The following is a 19,717-nucleotide window of genomic DNA, read 5'->3' on the forward strand; positions in this document are numbered from 1 at the left end:
AGCGAGGGTGAACCCCACACCTCGGGCAGGCTCCCGCCCGGATCTCCCGGTGGGGACAGCGCTGCCCACCCAGCGCCGCTGGCCTGGCCGGGCTGCCCCGCTGCCCGTGGCTTGGGGAGGGCACTCACTCTGGCAATTGTTGGCGGGACAGCTTTCGTGCATTGCGAGAAATAAACACACAGGTAGATAAATTATTAAACCCGTGGCCAAGCAGCCTTCATCTGCACGCACATCCCCTCCCCGCTCCTCTTCCCCCACCCCCAAGCAAATCCTGAGTAGTTCTAAAACTTATAGTGCGCCCAAAGAAGTCCCTGATTTATGGAGTTTACTAATGCTAACTGAATACTGTCTGTCAGGCAGCGCTGAAAGGCTCTCCGCGCTAATACAAGAAAAGGCTTTGTGTTGCTAAGCGATTAGAGCAGATGTAATGAGATTTACCCCAATCCTGCTTTGCCCTTTCCCTATCTTCAGTAAAATTGTGTGTGTGTGTTTTCTTTCTTTCTTTCTTTCTTTCTGGAGGGGGCTGAGGGGAAAAGGGAGGGAGGAGGTGGTGAATTTCTGAGCCTGTCTTATACATTGTAGCGAACAAGAGCGTAACTTTGCCTTTAGTTTAATGAGTCTGGATATTTACTATTCAGAAGTGAGCAAAAAAGAACACCTGTCTACACAAGGAAGAGAAATTTCGCCTTTGTAACAGAATGAAACATTATCCTAATGTTATATTCATAGCTATAAATTACTCGCTACACTTTCTTTGCATACCTTATCTGTACACTTGCAAAAGTGGGTAAATAAAAAGGGAGATGCTGTAAAGGGAGAGCGGATGGCGGCATATAACGGTTATTATTTTCATAACTAAACATTAGTTCCACGAGCGCTTAAAACAATGAGTGTTTGTGCTAAAGTAATGAGGGATTTCGTGACCCCACCGTGTCCCGTCCCGTCCTCCCCCTCCTCTGCCCTCCCCCCCCCGCGATTAAATCACGTATTGATCATTTCAGGGCGTGGGGGGAGGAGGCGAAGGGGCAAAAGCAATGCAGGAATACACACGTGTAAGCGTCCATGTGTGCATATGCGTCCCTGCATATATATATATTTTACACACATACACACACACACATATATATATATATGTATATATATATAGTTACGCATACACACACACTGAGGGAAAATTCCAGCCTCCTCCACCAAAGTTTTTCCCTCCTCTTTTTTAAAAATAGCGCATCCCTCGCAACTCGACGGCACATTTGTAGCGGAGCGGACTATTTTTTTTTTCTTTTTAACTCCGTACGATACACTGGCTCTCCTCACTCTTTGTTGGGTTTTTCCTTTTTTTTTTTTTCCTTTTTTTTTTTTTTTTAAGATGCGTTTTGAGCTTTGCTTTCCGCTTGGCTTGGTGCACGCAAACTGAATTTGCAAGTGATGCAGGAGCCAGGCGAAAAGGAGGCGAATTCTGGTCACGTCCTTGCTAACTGACAACAAGCAGGCTAGCCAAAAAAAAAAAAAAAAAAAAAAAAAAAAAAAAGCAGGGAATGGGGGGAAGAGTCCAATTTCTTTTTGAGTCTTGGTAATTGGGTACTTTTACAGGCAGATCACGCTATTTGGGCAGAATAACAAGTTTGGAAAGGCCAATAGCTCTACGCTGCCACCGATTTCTACTTTTCTACTACTTTATTTATTTATTTAATTTTATCTCCCTTCGCCTCTCGCTTCCCGTCTTCCCCGCCACGGTTTTATTGACCCAGCCAGCGCTCGCAGAGGCAGCACAGCGCCCCGTGCTTTAGGTGGCGGTGCCATCCCCGTGTTTTCCTGCCCCGATGGGTCAGGGCCGCGCAGGAGGACAGGGTCACACCGCATCCCCAAACGCGGGATGCAGCGCCCTCTTTTTTAGGACTTGGGCTTTAGGAGGAATTCTGTAATGTGCAGTGATTTCAGGAAGGACAATGCAATCATTAATCATGCTTTTGATTTGGATACACATTTGCAACACAGAAGGGCAAGGAAACAATGGTGATAGCGCTAGATCTTTGCATATTTATATAGAGATAAAGATATATATGTTACATCCATCAGGTACAAACATATGCAGCTCAGCTCCGCTATAACATCGATTACCATTCTGTCCTTACATTCATCGTTGTCAATGGCAGAAAGAAAAAAAAAATTGCATGCGGTAGGCAGCTGATCATTTTAATTAAAAAATTTTTTATTATGAAACTAGTTTGTATAAAATAGGGTTATACAGGACCTTTGTCAGTTTGTAATAAAACAGTAAGAAAAGGCAGTGGTGGTGGTGGGGTTGTTTGTTTGCTTGTCTGGTTTTTCTTTCTTTTTTTTTTTTTTTTTTTCCCAAAAGGCAGCACATGAGAACAAATGGCTACCGTTTTTCGTTTGGACAATAGCTGCATAAACTTTGTTCACTTTGAACATTGTTTAATGACATTATTAATACATTAACAAAATTTCTATAAAGTAAGACACATTGGTGCTAAAGTACATCTGGAGGAAATCCAAGTCCTTTACAAAACCACGTACAAAAATGGCAGTTGTAAGGTAACGTTGACTACGAGTCTAAACATGAAGAGGTAATAAGCATTACATATTAAAAAAAAGTATCAAGATATACACATTTTAAACCATTTGTACAAAACCTCTATAAATCTCTCTCTCTCTTATGTACAAAAATAGCTTAATATATCCCCAAACGGGTTTGGATAGATACAAATAGATTTTCTTATCATAAAAAAATTCACAAGAAAGAAAAAAAAAAAAAGATTGGAAGCATTCTATGATGGAAACGAGAGGAAAAGCTTGGATCAAGGGGAGGGAGAGGCACGGGGAGACAGAAGGTAGACGGGGCTCCAGGGACTTCTTTGAGTACAGCATAGCTTAACTTCAGCATCTCCACAGACATCGGGAAACTAATTTTGTCCACAGGTGATGAACGCCAGTCTCTGAAGGGCCGCGGTGGCGGCGAGGTGCGGAGATGGGCCGGCCGCCTTTCTGCTGAGGAGGAGGAAGAGGAGGAAGAGCTCCTCCGCCGGCCGAGGAGCGCAGCGCCCTTTCCCGGGGCTGCCCCGCCGGACAGCCGCTCCGCCGGGCCGCGCTCCGGGGCACTGCAGAGCCCGGCCGGTCCCCGGGCAGCGCTGTGCCCGCCCGCCGAGAGACGTGCCCGCACCGCCCTCCGACGGCAGGGGAACGGGAAACGCAACAGGTTCTTTTCTCTGCGTGCATTTTTGTCTCTCTGTGTGTGATCTGGTTTTGTGTCGGTTTTTTTTTTTTTTTTTTTTGGTTTTTGTTGGTTTGTTGTTTTTTTTTCCCTTTTGCAACTGTCCTGTAACAATAAAAGAAAGAGGAGATCAGAGCCACGCCGCGACCAGCGCAGCGTCGGGCCGCAGAGCCGCTCGTAAGTACCGCGGGACACGCTGCGACCGCCCGAGGGGCATCCCCGGCTGTATCCCCTGCCCCGGCGGCTGCTGCCCCCCGTCCGACACCCCGATATCCCCCCGATATCCCCCCGGGATCCCACCGGGATCCCCCGGCCCTCCGCGGGCTCCTACCCACCTGCCGGGAGGGCGGCCGGCGCTCAGAACCAGCTGGTGAAGTCCAGAAGCTCCTGCTCCTCGGGGCTGAGCGGGTCGTAGGAGCCCTCGTCGGAGGAGTAGGAGGAGACGGGGGAGCCCGCCATGGAGTTCATGTCGTGGGAGTAGCTGGGCGAGATGGTTGGCGAGAGGACGCCCGCTTGGAAGGCGGCGCTGACGGCGTCATGCTCGTCGAGCAGCTGCTGCAGGGCGCGGATGTACTCGACGGCGGAGCGGAGCGTCTCCACCTTGCTCATCTTCTTGTTGGCGGCGCCGTTGGGGACGTGCTCCCGCAGCGTGGCGAAGCCCAGGTTCACCAGCTTCACCCGGTTGCGCTCCCGCTCGTTGCGCCGCGCCACGGCGGCGGGCTGCTGCTGCGGCAGGCTGTACCCGAAGCCGCTGAAGTTGAGCCTCCTCTTGCAGCGCATCAGCTCCGGCGAGGCCGAGCGCTGCCGCTTGGCCGCCCGCGGCGCCGAGGGCTTGCCGCCCGGCGAGGGCTGCCCGCCCGCCGGGCTCAGCTGCGGCGGCGGCGCCCCCGGGGGCGGCCCCGGCGGGGCGGCGGCGGCGGCGGCGGCCACGGCCGCGGCGAAGAAGCAGGCGGGCTGCAGGAAGGGCGGCTGCCCGGCGGCGCTGGACATCCTGGCGGGGCTGCCGCTGGCCATAGGCGAGGGGGGCGTCCTGCGAGGCGGGGGCGCCCGAGGGACGGCCGGTCCCCGTTCCCCCACCAGCACCACAAAAAAAAAAAAAAAAAAAAATCAAAAAGAGAAAAAGGGAAAACTTGCGACGTTCAATTAAAAATTAAAAAAAAAAAAAAATAGAAGAAGAAGAAGAAAAAAAGCTAGGCGACAGACGGCAGGGGAAAGGGACAGCGGCGAGCGACGGGAGCGGACGGCGGAGCCGGGCGGGCGGCGGGGACGGCGGGCGGCTCTGCCCGCCCCCCTCCCTCTCGCCCTCCGTGCGGCGGCCGCGGGGAGGCTCGTGGCGCTCGCGTGTGCGCAGGCTGCTTTGCAAAGCCCCCTTTGCAAAAAAGTGGCTGAGGATTGTGTCTCTTATAAGGGGCGGACGGGGCTCACCCCCCCCCTTCTCCTACACACACACACACACACACACACACACACACAGGGACGAGCCTCCCCCCGCCGCCCCCCGCGCTCACACACACACACGCACACCCTGCACCTTGCGCCTTCCACGCTCCCCGGCTTTGCCGGCCGCGATGCGCGGAGCGCTGCCGCCTTTTCAGCGCGGGACGCGCACACGCACACGCACACAGACACACAGACAGACAGACAGACAGACACACACACACACACACATACACACACATACACAGACAGACAGACAGACACACGGGAGCCCCCGCGCCCCCCGCCGCACACGCGCTGGCGGCCCCGCCCCCCTCCCCCCGCGCGCCGCTCCCCCGCCCCGCGCGCCGCCCCCGCCGCTCGCGGGTTTGTTGTCGCAAGTGCGTGCGCCCGGCGCGTGCCGCGCTCCCGGCCCTGAGCAAACACCCGCGCCGGGGCGCCGCGCGGGCCGGGGGCGGGGCGGGGGCGGCGCGCGTGGGCGCCGCGGGGGGGGCGGGGGCGGGAAAGCGTGAGGGGAAAGGGGAAGGGGAAGGGAAAGGGGGAGCCCGGCCCGCCCGCCGAGGGGTGCGGATCGCGCTGAGGGACAGGCAGCCGCTGACTCCCGGCGGAGCATCCCCTGTGCACCTGCCGGGGTTTGGAGGAAGGAGAGCTGCGGTGCGGGATGTGTAGGCACGGAGCTGTCCCGTGGCGAGGGCAGCCAAAGCGGTGCGCGCCCGCGGGAGAAGCGCCCTTGCCATTGCGGGACGTGGCGCGTTCAGGGAAACTTCGTGTGCGGGACCTCGGCTTCTCCTTGTCCCTAGAGAGCACCGGGAGGCTGGTATTGCTCCCTTGCAATGAGCACTGCCATGAGTGTTCGAGCCCCACCGCCGGGGGCTGCCGTGCCCCCCTCCCCGCTTGCAGCGGCCGGAGCCGCGTGTGCCCAGCACCGCACACGCCCCGGGGCCGCCTGATGGCTCTATTAGCCAGCGACAACCGCGGGGGAGCCCGGCCGGGTGACAGGAGGAGGGCGGCTCAGAGCAGAGCAGGGTAGAGGCTTCTCGGGAGAAGTCACCTCGAATTACCCCTCTGGAATGCTGATCACCGCGGGGTCAGCCTGCCAGGAGAGAAAGAACAAACCTCTCCCGGGCACGTCCCGCTCGGGCGGTCCGGCACGGGGAGGGAGGAGGTTTGCCTAAGTAAGGGTGTGCTGGGCAGAGCTGGCAGGTGTGGAGCCAGCACGCCTTTCCCTGCCACATCCCATTTCCCAGGCCACACTGTCTGCTTGCTGGGCCCGGGGAAGCCACTGACTCCCCCGGCAAAGTGGAAATGGGGCACCAGCTCTGCAAGCAAGCAATGGCATTGGCTTGTAACTGTGCACTCAGGATGGACCTGGCCTGTGCAGGGGAAATTATCACTGCTCTCCGGTGAAGTCTCACTTGTGGTTCAGGAGCAAATGAGGCAAAGCAGCACTGAGGTGCTTAGAGTTTGAGGCTGGTGTGCTTTGGGGGTGACACCGACCCATGGGGCTGCAGGGGTGTAGGCAGCCTGGGCGGCATGACCAGGTTCAGCACCGGAGAATGCTGATCTTGGCACTCTCCCCCTGCCCTCCTGCCTTTCATATATTTCTGAAATTTTTAGCACATTTTCTGCCTTCTACTCTGTCTCATTTTCACTCTGTAAACTCAGATGTGTGTGCTCACTATCCCACCAAAAAGAGCAGAGCCATGGTATGACAGCCTTGCCATGGTGATATTATGGTTTTAGGAAGTCCCTGGTAGATAGCTTTAATCCCTGGTACTCACACCAGCTCCAAAGCATGGAAGGAGGGGACCTGCACAGTCCATGTTGAGGTTTCAGTGGAAATGACTGCAAAAGTAAGTCCTGTACTGTTGTTGACCTCAATTGCAGCAGTCTGGAGCTGTAGAAATCAGTTCTGCTCATCTGCTGCTGGATCTCTGACCATGGCTGTGTGTGAGTTAAAAAAATGCTAACCAGAAACATAGCACAGGAGAACCTCAATGTGCACCTGCTAGCTAGTAATTGTATAATTTTTTAACATGTCAGCCTTTAATGCTGTGTCATGTTGAACATGTCAGCTTTTCAGCACGTGTGATGAAAAATGTGAAGTAGTTCTGTGTGGTCATATTTATTTTGGGACCTCTTCACTGATCTCTGACCAGTTTCTGACTTCTAGATACTGTCTCATCACATAGGAAATGTTTTAACTTATTTTATCCACTTTTGGGCAGGACAGCCAGACCTTAGCAAGATAAAAGGTTTGCTTGTATTTCCTGTTTGGGGAGCTCTCCTTCTTCAGTTCCAGGTCTCCTGGATGGTTTGTTCAATATCCCTTGTCTGATGTCAGAACAGACTGCACTGGAAGCAGTTGTTGCATCACCAGCTCTGCATCATGACTTTGGGAAGTGCTAACAGATATATCAAATTGCAGCCCTGTAAACTATATATATATTTAAACAGACTAATTCTTCTGGATCAGCCTGCTTCCAGAACTGGTGTAGAAACACCACATAGGGACATTCCTGCCCTTTTTCTTGGAAGTGGCAGAATAAGGCTGCAGTTTCTGAGTCCCTTCTTCTCCAGTCTCAGAGGGCTCTTAAAAAGGCAAAAAACTGTGAGTCCCAGAGGTCACCAAGTGTAACTCATGTAATTGTGCCTCTGTGGCCCTGTACCCATTTGGGTCATGGTGTGTGTTTGTGTGGGGGGTGGATGAGGGGGGCAGAGCCTTTTCCTCCCTTTTCTCTTTCCCCCACTGCCACTGGGGAAGGAACTCACCCCTTCTGTCTGGGGTAATTCCAATCTCACCAGCTCCTCTGTGTGCTCACTGTGCAGAGTAAGGGACCAGATTCCTAAATAATAAATATTGTCCCAAAGTCCCCCACCTCCACCCACTCCTATGCACAGTCCTGCACCTGCGCCTTGAAATTCTTCATTCTAATATAATGATAAATAGCCCTTGCCCTTTTCATTTGGCACTTTTATTTCAGTCTTTATTTATTTATTTGTTTATTTTTAAATCTTGGATTGTCACTATTTTCTAGTGACTTTTTTGTGTGCCTAAATTGTAGCCATACTCATGAGACCTTTTGAAGTCCTTGCCTTTTTTTTTTTTTTTTTTTAAAAAAAAAAAACAGCTCTGGTATGCTTTTTTTTTTCTTGCCACTTCTTTTCTTTTTTAAAAGCCATTTACGTTATGATTAAATGCTGTCTTGGAAAAGCAGAACGAAAGTCGTTAATCTATATAGATCTTCAAAGAATCGATACATTCGGGACTTCTGTAGGATTTGTTACACTCTATTTTGTTACAGTAGGCAGCTCGTCTGGATTTGGGCACATGTGTTTCTCTCCCTCCCCTCGCCCTCCCCCTCGCCTTTCCAGCTTCCCCCCCAAGAGTGAAAATAAAGTAAAAGGTCTTTCATGGTAAACAAAACCAGCTTATTCTCCACATAGAACACATGAATAGCTGGAAAAAAAACTTACAATAAATGGTGCATTTTTTTCTCTGCTGGGTATAGCATTCAAGATCAGTCCAGTATTCAAGAAGCAGTCCATTTTTTGCTCAGCAAGAGAGTTTAGAAAAGAAGCGTGGGGTCTATTCAAGGATCTTTTCCCCCTTCACAATTGCTGGGCTTTATGAAACCTATCTTCCATGCCTTGTCAGAGTATTTCTGGGGACCAATTAGTGCTTTGTTGCAAGGCTTCTTTGCTGAATCTTTGAGCAGCAAGAAAAAGCTCTCTTGAGTCTCCCCTTATTTTGACTATTTCAGTCATTACTCAGTGTAATAATTAATATGACAACTGGACGCTGAAGTTTGTATAGAAACACCTCGGCTGCAGGAGAGAGCGTGCAGTGGGTGGTAACAAGCTACAGATCAGACCGAGAAGCCACACACACAAGGAAGGGGGGAAAAAAAGAGAGGGAGAGAGAATAATGAATGAAAAGAAAGAGGGAAAGAATAAAGATAAATAAATAGTTGGTGCGGCCTGAAGAAACATAATACAGACTTGGAAGGGGAAAAAAAAAATAAAAGCACTTTGAGTGGAGTGTGGGGGGGTCAACCACAGAGAGTTAAACTTATTTTGAAACAGTTTCCATGTGAATATAATTTTCAACATTTGCTACTTTCAGAAGTCAGGAAAGAGATTTTTCCCTGAAAAGGCAAGATGGTCCCTCGGGTAAGTAATTTTTAAGGACCGTGTTTGCACTTTTGCATAGTTGATAAAGTTTAATGCCTCTTCCTAAACATCCCTTTATGGAAATGAGAACTTAACCATGAAACCTTATTATTAATTGTTGACCATCCTGCCCAGGGTGGAGAAGGCGGGTTATCGGGGTAGCAAGTTTGAGTTTTCTTGGTGTTGTATCTCTACAAGAGGAATAAAGCCTGTGTCTCAATGAAGAATTAAAAATGACGTTTGACCAGGGACACTGCTGAATCCTCCTCAAAAGGCGTCTTGGGATGAGCACTCACCACTTTGCAGACATTTCTTGGGCTGCCAATTAGGGCATAATAAATAATTAGAGGTTTTAAGCGTATTAGATACAGCTCATGCTAATGAGCTACATCAGGTCTTGTGCTAACCTGAAGTGACAGTTTGCATATAGGGCTGCAAAAAAAAAAAAAAAAAGAAAAAAAAACCAAAAAAAACCAACACACAGAAAAAAACTCCAAAACCCCCAACAAAACATAAAAAAACCACAGGAAAAAAAAAAAGCCACAAACAAACAAACAAAACCCCAAACCAGCAGCCGAAGCATCTTTCCCCCCGCGGCCCCGTCCCGCTCGCCGCCCCGCAGCTCCCGCGGGTCCCGCCCGCTGCCCCCCTGCCCTCCGCGCCCGCGGAGCGGAGCCCTTGGCTGCCGGCTCTGCCGGGTGGCCCCATTGTGCGGCCACGAGCTGTGCGCCTGTCAGAGCCCCGGGGGATAAATCACACCGCGCTGCCCTCCCGCACACCCCCAGCGACACTTCTTGGACAGCTGAATATTTTGGGTGGGGAGTGGGTGGGTTGTTGCCGGCTCCTCCGAAGCGGTGGTCCCCTGCAGGAGGGGTAGGAGAGGGTTTGGGTGGTGATGCCTGCGCAGGCTGCGAAGCGGATCCCCCGCTATTCCCGAGGAGGGCAGGCTGCGGGGACAGCCGGGGTCCCGGGTCCCCTCTGCCGTGAGGACACAGTGCCACCTCCCGGCCACCCGCGCTCCGGAGGGAAGGAACCGGGAAAATCCGGGTGGAGAGGGATGGGGCGCAGCCTTAAGGTCTCCGGGAGCCCGGCTCCGCAGTGCTGGGTGGCTTTGCCAGCACGATGCAGAGGGACGTGCGGGGAAATGCTGTCTGTATGGGGTGTAAAGGAGAGCTACAGTGCCCGAAGATCTCTGGTAAATGCATACACGGTGTTGATAAGGGGGATGCCACCCTCCCATGCACACACACACACAAACTACCTAAGATACTCGTGGAATCCTCATCTGGGAATTTTTACCACCAGCTTAGAAAATTCCCCTTCCACTGCTTACTGCAGCCGCACATGCACTGGGACATCCTGAACCAGCAGGGAAGCAGAGAGCTGCAGGCCAAGGACAGGCCCAGTGCCCTGGCACAGGAAAGGACATCCTTGCCCAGACACAAAGACTCAGAGCTCCAGGGAAGCCGCCACTGTGCAAATGGGTGGCAAAGAGCAGCCTGAAAAGCAGCCAAAGTCCGTGGCCCCTTGAACTTGCATCGTGCCGGCCAGGGGAGCTTGCCAGCTTCAGTGCAAAGAGCCCTGTGAGCTGTGGCTGAGAGCACAGCCAGAAAGGACTGCATATGGTGTGTGCATGTGTGTGTGTGCACCCAAAGAAGTGTGTTTTGGAGCGAGAACACGTGTTTTTAGGCAAAGGCAAGGTTGGACATCAGTGCATATAGTTGAAAGAAGAGGGTAATGCTCGGTGCAGCAGCAAAAGCCCAGAGCAGGACTAACAGACTTAAAGCCCAGCTGCACACATCAGCCAGGGAATCAGGCACATGAGGAAGCTTGAAACCCAAGTGGGAAAACCTGGCTGGCAGTGTCACTGCAGGGGGATGAACCCATGCTTGGTACACTGAAGTTGTACTTCAAAGAGGACAGGGAAGCTCCAGCAGTTTGGACTCTGAAATGGCCCAAGGTAACTGAGGCTGATGCAACTGCATATTCCCAAGGGGAATGTCACTGGGCATACACATGCTCACACACCCCCACACACCACTTTGCTCCAAAACACCAGACACTGGGAATTCCTCCTAGCAAGATGGAACTTTGTTTCCTTCTGCCAGTGCCTTCTGCTACCAGGCAACCTCTGACAGACCGGAGTGACTGAACAGTGAACTGGTGGTAATATACTGGTGATATTATTATGATTGTGTAACAACAAGGGTGAGAGATAATCTTGCAAAATAAATACAAAAAAACCCAAAAAACAGGGGCTAGGAGGCAAAATAGATGATTACAAGGATTTGGCATGAGCAGTGTTTTAGGTATTTGATATTTCACTTTGTCTTGCCATTACCATTGGGTAGAGTGGACACATGTAAGGAAAGGCATGCAGAAAGGGAAGGAACGGAGACCAAAACCATGTAAGAGTCATAAAGAAGTAAAAGAGAGATTAAAGATTAGTGAAAAGAGAAGGAGTTAGGAAAGAAAGAGGAAGGCACAAACAGAGGAAAGAATAATTTATCTCACTGAAAAATACACCAGGTGGCAAGGCATGGCTTGTGGGGAAGCTAAACAAGACTAGTTTCTGGAGTCTGTCTTGTCCTGCACAGGGGCTACACTCAGAGTTGTCACCATCTTCATCTCACTGTTATTTTTTCCCTTGTGCTGCACAAGCACAGGCCACAAAGTACTGGCTACCATAATGAATTTACTGGCTGAGTAGCTAAAACCCAGTAGTTTTTTACTGCTGGCAATTATTAGGGATACTTTCCCCCACTGCTCTGCCTTTCCTTGCCCCATCCTCCTGCCATGTGAGCAGAATCCAGTGTGTTTAGTGTGCATCACATCTTGACCTGCCAGCCCATACCACAGGCTTGCTGATCACATCAGAAATAACTTCATACCCTACAGGCAGTTTCAGGATGTACAAAGAAGCAGCTCTTCTGAAAAAGGTATGTATGTATTTGTACCCAAAGCACAGAGTCACTTCAGATGCATGTTATATAATTGATAATTTCAGTGGGATGGATTCTGACTCCACAGTAAGAACTATGGAAATGGTTCCACTCAGCTTCCCCACTCTAAGGCTGCTGGGTTTTGTAGGTATGAAAAATTTACAGTAAGTCTTTTCTAGTGTTCATCAATATGAGTTTGCACAGCTATGCATAGTAGAGCTTCCTTTAAGGACAAAATAACTTTAAAGAGAATTTGTCTTCATCATGAAAATATACCAAGATTACCTGCCCTGGCACAGTTTGTCTTTGTAAGACTTCCCAAAGTAAAGACTTGCTATTTTCCCAAATAGCAAGATAGATACTTGTCAAACTCCTTCATTTTTTCACTTGCCCTCTGATATTGCGATACAGATTTCCAATCTCCTTTACCCCCTTTGGTGACTCTTATTAAGCCAAATCAGGGCTTTTTCATATCAGTACTTTACTAATCTTTCCTGATTTATGTGTCCCACCCTGTTCCCCTTGTGCTTTCCATGGCTGACACCACATACAAGCACACGTACATCATGTGTAGTTTTCTACATCTTCCTGCCCTGGAGCTCTGACCTACTCTTTCCTGCTCCTTCTCTTCCTTTACCTTCCTCTCTTTCCCCATGCTCAGGCTCATATCCCAGTGTGACGTTCATCTGCTAACTCCTGTCTCATGTTTCCCCTGGACTGGGTGTCTCTCTCTGGTTTCTGGTGAGCAGAGTGGTGTTTCCTGCTCTCTGAGATCTTTGGAAGCAGCCCCAGAGGTCCTATTAAAGGATAAATCCCTCAGCTGCTGTGCCTTGCCAGAGCCGTCCGTGCCTGACGTTTGCCATCCAAAGAACACATCATGGAGAACGTCTGATATCTGTCCAGAGCCTCCTGTGCCTGACGTTTGGCATGCAAAGAGCAATCCTGGAGAAGCTCTGATATCTGTCCAAGGGGAGTGACCCCGAGGTGAAACCCACCTGAGGCTGAACACGCAGCTGCAGTGGGAAGGAACGGGCTGGAGGCTGAGCTGAAAACCATGTGTTGACTTGAAAAAAACTGAAAACAGCTGATGTTGATCAGGAGGAGGAAGGCTGCTAATTCAGAGCATGCTGCTGCTCCACGTTGGGTGCAGCCAGAAGCAATCTGCTGGAGAGCGGCAGCGGCAGCTTGGTGTGCCAGCGGTGGGTGGGGTGGGCGTGCAGGGAGAACGCCCCCTTGGCATGCTGTGCAGGGGAGGGAGCTGGGGAAGGGAATGGCTTTGCCTTGCCTGCTCCACTTTAAATACCTTTGCACAGATCTCTGCCCACTGCACTAAGTCAGAAGGCTTCACCTGCTGTAGTGGAGGGGCCTCCCTGTGTGGGCATTGCTGCCTTTGCAACATGGACTCACAGCACTGCAAAATGAATGGTGATGCTTTCCAGGTAAGTAATGGGGTCTGTGCCTGCTTTTTGCAGAGGTGAGGGGTGTCCTGCCTCGCTCCTGCACTCCTATGCTTGTCCTTCCCTCTCTGAGAGGCAGTGTGACCCCAGAGGAGAAGAATCCAGGTGGCCTGTCCTGATGCTTTGCAGTACCTGAGCCATTTTGGCAGCTCTGTATTTGTCTGCTGTTAATTGTGCTCACAAAAACGCAGTGAGAATACAAACAAACATTGCAACAGTATCCTTGTGTACATGGCAAAAAGACAAAGAATCAGAAAAGACCAGAAGCTAATTGGAGGTCTTAAATATGTGTGATGAAAAAAAGCTGTCTTCTTTGGTTAAAGGAAAACAGATGAAATTATGTGCTCTTCTGGTGTAACTTTTTGTTAAATTTGGGGCTATCTTGTCTTCTTTTTTAATGTTTACTGACTGACTGACTTTGAACTCTTTGCTTTGGGAAATACAGGAAGGACCTGAAGTTCATGCCTTTTCAATACAGGCACTGATGTTACTGCAGGGGCAAGTGATGTAACCTGAGGCCAGCATGGTTAATTATTAGGACAAAATTCTACACTTATCTTTCCTATGCAATGCTGCTGAAGCCAGAGACAAGCTGCATCAGATGTGCAAAAAAGGGCTTCTATTTCTTATAAGAGCAGAGATGCCAAGGAAGCCTCTATTCCTACTTCTTTGTGTGCTGAGGCTGAACTCTCACAGTATTTCTCTAGAGTCTCACCTTGCTGCTTATCCAAGTTGTGTAATTGCTTGGTTCCAATGATGAGTGCCATGATGAGCATTTAAATGCCTTAACAAATTTGACTTGGAAACTTATTCCATTTTCACAAGTAACTTGGAAATATTTTAATTTGAAATATTTTCCCTTCCTCCCCTTCCCCCCCCCCCCCCCCATTTTGCATATCTAGTAAATTTGAACTTTACAGCAGTGAGGTGAAAGTTTTATATCCCTGAAATTGCAAGAAAAACTTTCTCTGGCTCTGCCACTGCCGGAATTCACTCTGAAGGGCTTTAGCTAAATGTCTCATTGACCCCCAATGCTGCCACCTGTGTCAGAATGGCAATACCAATCTATGTGCAATGTGGCTAACTAAAAATGCAGGTTTGTGATTGTCTAAGGTCCAGGGATGGTTGTTCATGCTCTTCAACTGGTTCTCATGTTATTTCCTAGAAAAAAAACAGAGCTGGAAGAAAATTAGAGCCGAATTTATGCACATTATAAATCATATATACATATCACAGAGACAATATTGCAACACAATAAAATTGTTTCTTTGAGTCTGAATCATAATCACAATAGTAACAAAACTGTAGGACTACCCCAAAGCTGCAATTCCTCCATGTATGTTGAGGGACAAGTAGTTAAAGTCCAAAATGAGAATGGAAAAACTGAACGGTTAAAGCTATGCATAAGTACTACAAAAATCTCAGCAATAATGTGAGGGCCTCTGTTTTTGCTGCTATCACCTCCAGTGCAGTGTTGAGGTTTATTATCTACAGTGTGTATTGATGCAGGCTCCATATACCCTGATAAGAACTGGGTACCAGGAAAACAATAATTTTAGTCTTCTCTCCCTTTGCAATTAAAGGTGTCACCTCTGTGACAGGCTCAGGCATGAGCTGATCCTTGTTAAAAGACCTTCCAGGGAGCTGAGTGCAAATGCAGATGTGCAAGAAGTTAGGCAAGTATGAGGCTGCTTAGAGCATCAGTGCCTCCTCCCTACTGCAATATAAATCAACTTACAAGAGTGGGAAAATTACTGAGGACACATTGAAAGCAGCTGATCTTAAATCAAAGCTAGTGACCAATGAGTTTGGAAAGGTTTTTTTAAGAATTTTTTGTCTAATCTCATTGTACAAAGAGATAAATTATTATCATCAGGATTGCCTTGCAGGACTTCAACTTTGCATTATATCCCCTGCAAGTATGCAAATTATGAATTCTTTATTTGTCACACACATTCAAGTCAATCTGTCATATAAGTTGGTTCTCACAGCATGACTTGGCAAGAATATTTTAAATATATAACTGATGTCTTTTAGAGCAGTTTCATTGCAGACAGTGAAAACCAGAAGTTTTCACTGTCTGCAACGAAACCAGTCTCGATCCATTGGACAGACAATGGTGGAGCCAGTTCTGTCCTTGAGATCAGTTTTGGCTGTGTGGGTGAGAACAGAAGGAAAAGGCAATGCATGGGCACTATTTGAGATGACAGTTTTGGTCACACTACCATAAAATTTCAGTACTACAGACATTTGTTTTGGCTTTTGCCAGACTCCTGTCATTGTTTTCCCCTGTGGTTGCTGGAGGTGTAAATGGGTTTCATTAGCCAGCTGACACATCACTTCCAGCTGCTGTTCCTCTTGGTGCTCCCCATGTAGGAGCTGGGCTGGCTCCTGGCTGCCTGGGGACTCAGGAGACACAGAGATGCTGCAGGAAGTGTCACAGCTGAACAGGTGGCAATCTTCCTTCTGGTGCAGCACTTCTCCTGCAGTTTGCACTAGAGGTCCCTCATAAAGCTGGAAGATGTTTGGAAAACCTTTGCAGGCTCTGGAAACAAAGCCAGATAGAAAAATGTGTGGCCAGTCTGTTAGCAGCAACCTTGGAGGCAGCCTTGGAGATGGCTTGGAGAATCAGCAATTATTTACTTTACAAAAGAAGGCAGCTCTTCACAGCTCTGCCTCAGGAAATGTAGGCCCACCAAGAGCTTCATGGCTTCAGGGCAGCTGGCTTTGATTGCTAATTTGTCTTCTACAAAAGCTATCTTTGCTGAGGACAATATTTGGGAACTGGAACTCTTTTTACTCTGATTTATATGTTCAATTGAGCAATAACCATAATAAGAGCAAGCTCTGCCCAAAAAGACAGATCTTTATAAAGAATATTTGAATGGGTACCTTGAATCAAGCTTTAGCCCAGCTCTTTAGCTCTCTGTGTTGCAGATGTGTGGTGTGATCTTTGAAATAACAACCACAGACAATTTGTCCAAGTCCAGTAGATGTTTAAAAAAAAGAAATAAACATGCAAATAAGACATTAATGTGGTCTCCAAAAGTTTGTGATGGTTGTACATGAAATTTACTCTGATATCAGAAAAACTGAGTGATTGAAATGTCAGCAGGCATTTACCTGCCATGCCAAGTACCCAGCTTTCAAGACCTGCCTCCACTCCAGGGCTCAGTTTCCTCTTTCAGAAGTGGTGAAATAGCTCTTCCCTTCTTAACAGGGCTTTTGTGAAAAGAAACACATGTAGAGACATGCAAAGACATTCTAGTAATGAGAACTGTGAAAATAATGAAAATAAACTTTTTGAGAGTACGCAAAATTGCCTTTTAGAATTTGCAGAGCAGAAAATCAATGAGAGAAAGGGAACAAACATAAAAGAAAACACATCTTGCCCTGAGTCTTTACTCATTATGGGATTTAGGGAAGATCTAAAAGTTTGCTCCAACATTTTTCTTTTTTATTTTTCTTTTATTTGATTGATGTTGGTATTTTGTTTCAAAATCACCTTCCATATCCTTCCTGTGGATACCACCTCTCTCCTGGGGATACCTGGAAGGTACAAGCAGAACTGAAGGGAAACACAGACCATGGTCTGCATCTCTGCACAGAGCTCATCCACATTTCTCTGCTTAACCCTGAGTGCTGAGGAAAAGGAAGCCTGAGGGAAAGACTTTGCTGGACTGGAGCTGAAACCAAAGTGCAGAAATGTTTCCAGTCATCCCTGAGGGGTGAGGTTTGGAATTAGGTTTATTTTCATGTCCTTTTTGACTAGCTTGCTCTCATAAGGGTTCTAGTTTGAGAGAAGGGATTTGTGTCTGTGCCATCAGAAATCAGAGCAGCCCCAGAGCTGTTTTATACCTTTGCATCACTGGTGCTGTGCAAAAGGGACATGGAGAAAGGCAAAACTGACTGCTAGGGTGAATGGTAGTAATTTTTGTTTGTGTATTTTTTCTTTCCTTTCAGGAATCTAGCTACATTGAAGACTCCCCCAGTAAAAATGGTGTGATTTCTTTGATTTTCTCTCTGAAAGAAGAAGTCGGGGCATTAGCTAAAGTCCTGCGCACGTTTGAGGTAAATATTTTCCTTCAGGTCTTTACAATTTTGTATTGCAGCCACACTTTCTCAGGGTCTTGGAGGTTGTGTTTGTGATTGTATTTCATTGCTGTTGCAGGGGAAAGCAGCCTCTGTTTCTTTTCTGGGCTTAAAATCCCTTTAAGTCTTGGGGCAGAAGTAGCTTAAAAATTAAAGTAGTAAATTAAAACCGCTACCCCACATGAGGGTGGGATAAATGCATTTTTTCCACTTAAAGGGGAAATATTTAATCATAACTGCTTAGTAAAAGGTAAGAGTGACTTGGGCTGTGACCTAAGATTGACTTATAACCAAATAATTTGCCTTACAACTTGTAAGGCAAATATAATTTGCATGTGAGCCATGTGACTCACAATGCACATTGCACGAGGTGTTTCTGCTGGGGGCAGCTTTTAGCTCTTGCCCACCCAAAAAATCTGATATAAAAGATTTTACCATCTCCCACCTGCAGTACTTCTACAGAGTGGGTAGAGGGTGCCTACAGAACAGCATAAAAATGACAGCACTTTTTTTTCACACCAAAGGGACTCAGTAACTTAGGCTGAGTGATTTGGAAAATTTTTGGGGAAACAAGGATCCATTTACCTTTCAGGACATTGTGTGCTTATTTATTCTTGCAGAAATATTTCCCAGATGTCATGAATGTTGTTTGAAAAGCACGAAATCCTTGCGGTTCAGGATGGTTGTGTTGCAACACACAGCTGTGTACTCTGTGCTCCCAAGCAAATACACTTTTATATTGGTTATTTGGCTTTTTTTTTCTTTTTTTTTTTTAATGTAATAGTTGTGCCTGAAAACAGCAATTTTTTTAGAACACTCTAAGAAGTTGTGGCCTGCATATTTTCCATTTGTAAATTGAATTTACTAGGAAATGAGAGGTTGTGTGTTATGGCTACAAAAGAAAAATAATAATGAGTTTTAGGACATATTTGATTCATTAAGATAAAAGGAAATTCACCAACAGCAGAAGAACAAGTCTAAATCTGTGAATTGACTAGTAAAATCCTGCAAAATGTCCGTATGTCAGTGATGTGCGTGTCTGTAAATGAATTAATGAGACTGTTGATATTCTCTTATTAAATGCATTGATGTCTACTAAATAAATTGCTGTCAGCTCTAGAGAAAAGTTTGTAGAGGAGCTAGTATAGGAAAGAGAGAAGTAACCATTTCTTGGATATGACTTTTCTTGCCCCAAAGCAGATACCTAAACTAGACCAACAGAGTCACTGTTCCCAGTGGCCCTGACTGCAGCTGAGAGGTTGGGACTCAGTTGGTTTTCCACCCAACAAAGCCAATTCTTTCTGTGCTAAATCCTCCAGCACCAAGTCTTGACAAGAGACCTGGCACTGGTGCTCTTATATCAGTTTTATATCTGGTATTGTACTGGGGGGATGGATGGATGGATGGATGGATGGATGGATGGATGGATGGATGGATGGATGGATGGATGGATGGATGGATGGATGGATGGATGGATGGATGGATGGGATTTAATGGTACAAGCACAGATCCTCAGGGCTATTGTTAGTGAATTCCTGGTGTAAACCAGAGCAGCCTTTGGGCTGCTGTAACTCCACTCCAAGAACTGCACAGAGGTGTAAGTTTTACACACATGCACAGCTGGGAGAACTTCCCCCCTTTTCCATCCTGGCCATAGCTGTGGTGCCTCAGAGAAACAGACTTTGTGCTCCCTGACATCACAGCCCAGACAGGGAAAGTGGTGATAGGCAGGTGAAGAGTGGAAACAAACAGGAAGAACATGAGGGAATGTTTTTTTCTTGTTCTCCTTCACTGCCTAACAGCATTAGCTGAGAGCAGCTACTGGAGCTAGCTCAGACTCTCTGTGGGTGGGCTCCCTGGGCAGGGAGACGCCCAGCCTGGTCCCCTGGTTTGTGTCACCAGCTTGCTGCTGGCCTGTGGAGATGTGGTGGGTTTGTCTCACAGGGGCCTCACAAGAGGAGATGTGAGGGTGGCTGCTCCAGCTGTCATTGCCTCATGCAGTAGGAAAAGAGAAAACTGACAAAGCCACAAATAGGATCAGGCTGTTTCCAGGAGCAGATGTGGAGCTGCAATTGTTCACCCCATGGAGGGGGTCCACACCTTGTGCAGCTGCTGGTGCTGATGTTTCATGTCTGAACCTTCTGCTCCTTGCTGGGGTGGGGGTGCCCAGGCTGCTGGCACCTCTCTGGGCACTCCTGCATGGGAATGCAGGCAGAGGGCACAGCTCAACCCCCTCCTCCCAGCTCGGGTTTGGGAGTGGATATGGGACAGTGCCTCCAGCACTGGCTTTGAGGATTTTGCCTCTTTTCTAGACAGTCTGTGAAACTAATGTGGAACATGAAAGGGAGAGGAGGAGGAGGGTTGAATGAGCTGTAAATATTAAG

At 48.1% G+C, this 19,717-nt stretch overlaps 2 protein-coding genes across 2 annotated transcripts in view; one reads left to right on the forward strand and one right to left on the reverse strand.

The window, feature by feature from the left end:
* Window positions 1-2,324: 2,324 nt before the first annotated feature.
* On the reverse strand, window positions 2,325-4,320 carry ASCL1 (achaete-scute family bHLH transcription factor 1). Its single transcript, XM_063155827.1, has 2 exons — window positions 3,568-4,320; window positions 2,325-3,337 (listed from the first exon to the last, which is right to left on the reverse strand). Exon 1 carries the CDS (start codon window positions 4,244-4,246, stop codon window positions 3,590-3,592), a length of 657 nt encoding a protein of 218 aa, XP_063011897.1. The 5' UTR covers window positions 4,247-4,320; the 3' UTR covers window positions 2,325-3,337; window positions 3,568-3,589.
* Window positions 4,321-12,865: 8,545 nt separating this feature from the next.
* PAH (phenylalanine hydroxylase) overlaps window positions 12,866-19,717 on the forward strand; it is a 36,604-nt gene continuing 29,752 nt past the window's right edge. The window contains exons 1-3 of the mRNA XM_063153984.1: window positions 12,866-12,983; window positions 13,098-13,223; window positions 17,205-17,312. Coding sequence (XP_063010054.1) covers window positions 12,909-12,983; window positions 13,098-13,223; window positions 17,205-17,312 — 309 coding nt within the window. The 5' untranslated portion in view covers window positions 12,866-12,908. The remainder of the gene's footprint in view (window positions 12,984-13,097; window positions 13,224-17,204; window positions 17,313-19,717) is intronic.

Source organism: Melospiza melodia, chromosome 4, assembly GCF_035770615.1.
Source record: "Melospiza melodia melodia isolate bMelMel2 chromosome 4, bMelMel2.pri, whole genome shotgun sequence".
In the NCBI taxonomy this organism is placed as follows: domain Eukaryota; kingdom Metazoa; phylum Chordata; class Aves; order Passeriformes; family Passerellidae; genus Melospiza; species Melospiza melodia.